Source organism: Palaemon carinicauda, unplaced genomic scaffold, assembly GCF_036898095.1.
Source record: "Palaemon carinicauda isolate YSFRI2023 unplaced genomic scaffold, ASM3689809v2 scaffold557, whole genome shotgun sequence".
NCBI classification, from domain to species: domain Eukaryota; kingdom Metazoa; phylum Arthropoda; class Malacostraca; order Decapoda; family Palaemonidae; genus Palaemon; species Palaemon carinicauda.
In genome coordinates, this window is record NW_027171824.1 from 77,645 (window position 1) to 85,000 (window position 7,356).

At 47.8% G+C, this 7,356-nt stretch overlaps 1 protein-coding gene across 1 annotated transcript; it reads right to left on the reverse strand.

The window, feature by feature from the left end:
* Positions 1-464: 464 nt before the first annotated feature.
* Positions 465-2,253, reverse strand: LOC137637148 (uncharacterized). Its single transcript, XM_068369423.1, has 2 exons — positions 1,946-2,253; positions 465-1,092 (listed from the first exon to the last, which is right to left on the reverse strand). The coding sequence occupies exons 1-2, from the start codon at positions 2,251-2,253 to the stop codon at positions 465-467; spliced, it is 936 nt and encodes a 311-aa protein (XP_068225524.1).
* Between the last annotated feature and the right edge of the window lie 5,103 nt (positions 2,254-7,356).

Here is a 7,356-nt window from a genome sequence, read left to right on the forward strand (position 1 = left end):
TTGAAAGAGCGATATTAAGTTCTTCCATGGTGTACAGAGCATCCGTATCATCAGATATGTTGCAACCTGCAGTGACCATGGCCATCTTTATGGGGTAAAGGACCTCTTGCCTTTGTCTGGCCTGTATTGAGAGGTTGTCAGATTTGGATCTGTTGGCAAAATTTTGTGCTATCCTAAGAGCTTCAGCAGGAGGATCAGGATGTGTGACCCTTGCTGTGTGTCTTTTTCCTAATACTTTATTGAACTAGGCCCAGATCTTTCGGATAGGAGTGAAACCGTTGACTTGTGAGCACCAGTCAAGCCATTTTTCTTTTTTAACCTCATTTGCCACCTCTGTAGCATGCCTAGCAACACTGATGAGGGTCTGGTATAGAGCTTCAGTGTTATTTCTTCTAAATAGTTTTCTGATTCTATTTAGCCGCTTGTTCATGGCCTTAATCCTAGGATTATAGTACCATGAGTCCTTATGATCTTTCGACAAAGGACTTTTTCTTTGGCATGGAAGATGCTGCAGCTTCATTTAGTTGATTGTTAAGGGAAAGAAGGATATTATCAGAGTCCTCAGGAGGACCAACAGAATATCTTTCAGCCCATGTAGTCATGTGCTGTTCAAAGAGCTCCCAATTAGCAAAATCCGGATTCCATCTCCTAGGGGGAGGAGGAGGATCAGGCAATTTTTCTAATCTAAAAGAAGAGACAGTGCCATAGTAATCACTCGTTAATATAGGATGTAGGTCCCAAGTGGAACCATGTCTAAGGTTTTGGGAAACGAATGTTAAATCCAAACGTCCTCCTGCAATATGAGTAGGGATATCAACATTGTTAAGGAGTTTCACCCCTGGAAATTCCTCAAGTAGAGAATGTAGATGATCCCCAGTCGAATTAGTAAGGGAGGGTGACTTAAGGAAAGGATGGTGAGCATTAAAATCTCCAGATATAATGGTATCCTGCGTCTCAGCAGCCGCAAAGAGGAGATTAGCATCAAGTACACTTGCAGGAGGTCTGTATATGTTGTGTATTGTAAGTGTAGTGTTTAATAGTGTAATTTGTATACTAAGTGTGTTGGCATCATGGCAATTTATGTCGGCAATTCTGTTAGAAGGAATAGTGTTTTTGACTAATGTTAACAAGCCACGGCATGTGTCTGTCTAGTGTTGTCTAGAAACTTTGTAATTAGCAAAATTGAATTTGTTATTTTCTCTTAGTAGTGTTTCCTGCAGGAGTATGATGTCTGGTCTCTGTATAGCCACCTGGGACTGCAGGAGGGCATACTTTGTTCTAATTCCCAAAATGTTCTATGATAAAACATTGATATTATTGCTCTCCTGTGATAGAGGGGAAGGAGGTAGACTCAGATCACTGTCGGAGTCTTCGAATTTACATTAAGAGGGCCTGAGATAATGTATCACACACAAACCTGATGGCCATTTTTAAATTCTCCTCAAGGACCAGCCCTGGGAAGAATTTCTCAATTAAGGTAATGATTGCTGTTTCTAATATATGGGGTTGGAGTAGGAAACCTATTATAGGATTGGATAGGAAGGAATGTGTGGTTGATTGGGAGGGATTTTGTTGGGAAAGAGAAGGAAAGTGGGTGTAGGAAAAGGAGCTAGGAGCTTGAGGAATGGGGGCATTGGATGTTGAAGGTTGGGGGGAGTGGTTTATTTCTGAAGGGGTGAAGGAATGTTGACTGGGAGGGGGGTTGGATTGCAGTTTTGGTTGTGGGTGGAGGTTAGGTCTAGAGACCCTAGGAGATCTAGGTTCTCTTTGAGGCCTAGGGGGGGTGACAGAAGCTTCGGAAGGGGTAGGAGTTGGATGGGATGATGGGTTTGTGTGCTGTGCAGTAGATTGAGGCACAGCAGACCTTTGAGTGCCTTTTAAGATGTCACAGTAGGAGGAACCAGATTGGGAGATAGGCCTAGAGTAATTAGTAACCTGGTTTTGCCTTGGACCAGGCTGTTGTTGTGCTGGTTTATTTATTTGAGAACCAGCTGCATTAGAATTTGAAGGAGTTTGATTCCTTCTAGCATACTCCCTTTTCAATCTTTCTGTGCATCTTTTGTTCCATGAATGATGACTCTGTCGACATTGAGGGCATTTAGCAGTAGTAGGCTCATCAGCCTTGTATTTCGTCAAGCAAATGGCAGTGTCATGCCTCTTGGAGCAGATGCCACAGATGGGGTATGTTGCTTTACAGTTATTTTGATGGTGCCCGTATCTTTGGCACCTGTGGCAACGAAGCAGGGGAGGCATATAGTCCTCCACTCTAAATCTCCCCCAAGTCCACAAACTCTGGGGGAGGACCTTCAAATGTACATTTTACCTTGTTTGAGACACCCCCATCCTCGGGGATGGGGATATTCCTCCAGTCTAGAGACATTGTACTTATAAGAATATCCACATACAATGAATATCCTTCTAAGTTTAGAGGGATCAAGTTTTATGAGATTGGGCATGGTACTGAGTGTGTTTAAAGCATCCAAATCCCGAGGTGACAAAATCATGTCACCCTCAAGATTTGGCCTAACTGATATGTTAATACCGGGATATCTTTTTTCTAAATTGATTACCTGATCATAGGCATTATTTTGATGAGAGTTAGGAATTTTAAATTTAGGAAATTTGGTATCTGCTTAGACTTGAACAGGGGCAGGTGCATTTGAAGATGAGGGTACAGGTGCATGTACTTTCGCCTTCTTACCTTTTCGTCTTTTTTGAACATTAGTGAAACCGGAAGAGTCAGAGTCTGCATCGTCTTCTTCTTGGGTAGGCCTAGGGTTTTGAATTTCCTTAGACCTTGTTGAGTTAAGGTTTGAGATAGGGTTATCCTGTTCGTCTTCAGAGGACATAACTAATTGGACATTTTCAGGATCACTTGATGTAGCTTGCTGATTTGCCTTTTTGGCAACTTGTTGGTTTGGAGGAGGAGAGGAGGGAGCCCCTCTCTTACGTTGAGCATGAGAGGGCTGTTCATTGTCATCGGATTCAACAATATCAGAAGGGGGATTGGTATCCATATCCTGTTCCGTTTCATTTCCATTTTTGGGGGTGGCTGGGACAGCATCTATAAATTGGGCAGCTTCGGTACCCTCTAATGCCCCAATGTCAGTAATACTGAACTCCAGAGGCAAGGGAGGGTTTACATTTTCGTCCATAGCGATCTATGGACACCAAAGAGGGTATAAAAACCCGTAGATTTTCGCTTGTGAGTTTCACTCGATAGGGGTTGCACTTAGTCCTTACCGGTAGCAACTTTGGCGCACTGGCGCTCACACGTCTGATTGCAACGCTTGTTGCAAGGAGACTGACGACAAGTTTATTGAGGAACACTCTCCTTTATATACAAAACCTCAAGGCAACAGGACATAACCTGTTCGAGAGACAGACAATGTTACAGAGCAAAACTGGAGACATGATCATTCAGGTTCTTTTTAGTGCGAGGGAAGAGCGCAGATACAAGCATAATATATACAAAATAATTATGTACAATTGTGTGACACACGGTTGGTACATGGTTCCCCCCCTAAAAATGACATACTGTACATGTTAAATAGGGCGCCCTGATCTGGAGAGGCGAACTGTAGGCGGGTCATCTGGCAGAAGATAAGCAGGTTTTAGACGATCAATGGAGACCCAGTCTTCTTTGCCGCGAATGTTTAGTAGGAATGCTTTCAGACTGCGTCGGATCACAAGGAAAGGGCCCGTGTAAGGGGGCGTTAGTGGTGGCTTGCTAGTGTCGTTGCGCAGGAAGACGTGTGTTGCAGAGTACAAGTCTGTTGGTATGTGATGCTTCGCTGGGGGCTTGTAAGTCTGGCGGCACGGAGTAAATTTTCCCACGACGTGACGTATGCGCTGGAGATTGTCAGAGGAGGTTGCAGAAGGAAAAAATTCGGCAGGGATGACCAACCGGTTGCCATACACCATTTCAGCTGCCGAGACGTCGAGGGCGTCTTTAGGAGTGGTCCTTAGTCCCAGGAGGACCCAGGGAAGCTGAGTAAACCAGTTGCAATCCTTGCAGCGGGACATCAAAGCTGCTTTGAGGGTGCGATGAAAACGTTCAACCATTCCATTGGCAGCGGGGTTGTAGGCCGTTGTCTGATGTAGGGTGATGCCCAGGAGATTCGCTAATGACGTCCACAATTGAGAGGTGAAAGTGGTTCCCCTGTCAGAAGTAATATGCTCAGGGATACCGAATCTTGAAATCCATCCAGAGAGTAAGGCAGATGTACATGAGGCGGACGTTGCAGTTTCCATGGGAATTGCTTCAGGCCAACGAGTGGAGCGGTCGATGCCGGTAAACAGGTAACGATGTCCTTGTAATGTGGGTAGGGGGCCTACAACGTCGATGTGAATGTGTGCGAAACGACGCTGAGGTTGAGGAAAGGTGCCCACTCCTGAATCCGTGTGTCGATGTACTTTGGAAGTTTGGCAAGAAGTACAGGCGCGGATCCAATCCTTAGCATCCTTAGAAATGCCGTGCCAAATGAACTTTGCCTTCAGCAGCTGTGCAGTAGAACGGCACGAGGGATGTGAAAGGCCGTGAATGAAATCAAACACCTGTTGGCGCATGGGAGCAGGAATCCAAGGTCGCGGTCTACCAGTCCTGACGTCACAGAGGAGGGTGGTGTTCGAGTCTTTGAGGGGGAAGTCTTCCCAACGGAGGGACGTGCAGGATGTCCTACAAGCTTGATACTCTGGATCCTGTCGTTGGGCTTCAGCCAGGGCGTTTAAATCCAATCCCAGTTGAACGGCAGCCAACGTGTTTCTTGACAAGGCATCGGCAACGGGATTCATTTTCCCAGGGACGTATTAGAGGGTGCAATTGTATTCAGCCACGGCGGAGAGATGTCGGCGTTGACGGGCGGACCAGGCGTCAGACTGTTGAGTGAAGGCGTGCACCAGAGGCATGTGGTCTGTGCGAATGACGAAGGGCGTACCTTCTAAGAAATGGCGAAAGTGACGGACAGCCAAGTGCACCGCCAGCAATTCTCGATCGAAGGTAGAATAACCCGATTCTGCCTTGGACAGTTTTCTGCTGAAGAAGGCCAATGGGCGGGGCGAGCCTTTGACCACCTGCTCGAGTACTGCACCAATAGCGACGTCGCTGGCATCGGTGGAGAGAAAGAGAGGGGCGTGTGGGATAGGAAAAGTGAGAGCCGCAGCAGTTGATAGGGCCTTCTTTGCATTGCAGAAGGCTGCTTCTTGAAGGGGACCCCACTTCAGGTCCTTTGGCTTGCCCTTGAGGGAGACGTAGAGGGGAGCAAGAGTGGTGGCAATGGCTGGCAGAAAACGGTGATAATAGTTGATCATGCCCAAGAATTCCTGCAGAGCTTTGACGGTCGAGGGCGCGGGGAAGTTCTGAACGGCTGCTACCTTCTCAGGGAGGGGATGGACTCCTTCAGGAGTGATACGGTGCCCTAAGAACGACACTTCGTTGGCGCCAAAGGTACACTTGTCGTACCGGACTACAAGGCCGTTTTGTTGCAGGCGGTCGAGCACGATGCGCAGGTGACGGAGGTGTTCCTCTTTTGAGGAGGAGAACACAAGTATGTCGTCCACATAACATACACAGAAAGGGAGGTCCCCTAAGATGCCATCCATGAGACGTTGAAACGTTGCCCTAGCATTACGAAGGCCAAAACAGGAGTAATTGAAGGTGTTTGTACCAAACGGAGTGGTGATGGCGGTGGTGTATGTACCAAATGGAGTGGTGATGGCGGTCTTGGGGATGTCTTCTGGGTTCATAGGCACCTGATAATACCCCTTCAGGAGGTCGAGCGTAGAGAAAACCTTCGCTTTGTGCAGGTAGGAGGTCACGTCGGCAATGTTTGGGAGGGGGTAGTGATCCGGTTCTGTTTGCATGTTCAGGCGCCTGTAATCCCCGCACGGACGGAGGGAGCCGTCTTTCTTCAGAACGATGTGTAAGGGTGACGACCAAGGGCTGGAGGCCTTTTGGCAAAGGCCCATTTCCTCCATTTCGGCGAACGTCTGTTTGGCGGCTGCCAATCGTTCCGGTGCCAGACGTCTGAATTTTGCGAAGACTGGGGGTCCCGTCGTCTTGATATGGTGATAAATACCGTGCTTGGCAGGAACCGTGGGCGTTTGGCGAAGTTCTGGACGGAAAACTTCCGGGTACGACGTGAGGAGGTGGGCGTAGGCATTCGTGGGTGCACTGATGTGGAGAGCGAGGTTAGAGGGGGCGGGTTGAAGAGGTGTCGACAAGTACGAGTCTGCGTTGACCAATCGTTGGTGGGTGACATCGACCAGAAGGTGGAAATGAGAGAGGAAATCCGCACCGAGGATTGGCATTGTGACGTCAGCAACGAGAAACTTCCAATTGAATTTACCGTTTCAGAACGATAATGTGAGGTTCTCGTAACCGTAGGTGGGTATCGCAGATCCGTTGGCAGCTACCAAGCGGACGTCGGCAGATGTAGACAGACTACGTCGTGCCTTGAAGAGTTTCCTTGGCAAAAGAGAACGACAAGCACCCGTGTCTACCAAAAATAGCACGCCCGTTCCTGCATCCTGTAAAAAGAAAAGATTAGAAACACGGGAGGCCACCGCCACAAGCGATGGCCTACTTACACGTTTTTTGGCCACTGACAATCCTTGGCACATTTCTTCACGGTTGCCCCGAATCTGAAGTGGTAGTAGCAAAACTGCGGCGGATGGGAGGTAGTAAGTGGCTGTAGAAGTCGTTCGTTGGGGCGCGAGCGATTGGTGGGTGGTGGGCGGCTTTGTCGCTGCTTCGGCACGTCACTGGGTAGGCGTGTATGTCCTACGGCATTCATGTCAGCTTCGGTTGACGTTGAATAGGCATCCTCTTCGTCAGGGGTGGAGGCGTTGATGGAAGTCTTGAAGTGGCTGTCCATAAGGGCGTCGGCTTTGGTCATCAAGTCCTTTATGGGTAAACTATCGACATCGGGTATGGCAGCGCGTACAGGTTCGGGTAAACAGCGTATCCAAAGGGCACGAAGTAGGTTCACCTCACGAGGAGAGCCGTCTGCGGCAGGTTGAAGGCGAGCGATACTGGTCATTTCCCTTGTGGAGGATTTATTTTTACTTTATTTTTATTTTTTGTTTTTGCCAAATCCAGAGAGAGAGAGAGAGAGAGAGAGAGAGAGAGAGAGAGAGAGAGAGAGAGAGAGAGAGAGATTTCATTTTCTTTAGTTTTGCTAGATCGCGCGAGAGTGTGTGTGTGTTTGTGTGTGTGTTTGTGTGTGTGTGTTTGTGTGTTTGTTTGTGTGTTTGTGTGACTGCGGTGCGCGCCGAAGAGCAAGTGGTAGTTAGAGAATGATCGTTGGTGGTGAGAAAGACTGTTGGTACAAATGAGATTGTTTGTTTACATTTTTT

Excerpts from the sequence above, each read along its gene's own strand:
- LOC137637148 (XM_068369423.1), bottom strand. The coding sequence starts at position 2,253 with ATGCCTCCCCTGCTTCGTTGCCACAGGTGCCAAAGATACGGGCACCAT. Across the intron at positions 1,093-1,945 it reads CAACAACAGCCTGGTCCAAG|AATTGCCGACATAAATTGCC; the intron begins GCAAAACCAGGT and ends TCCTTCTAACAG.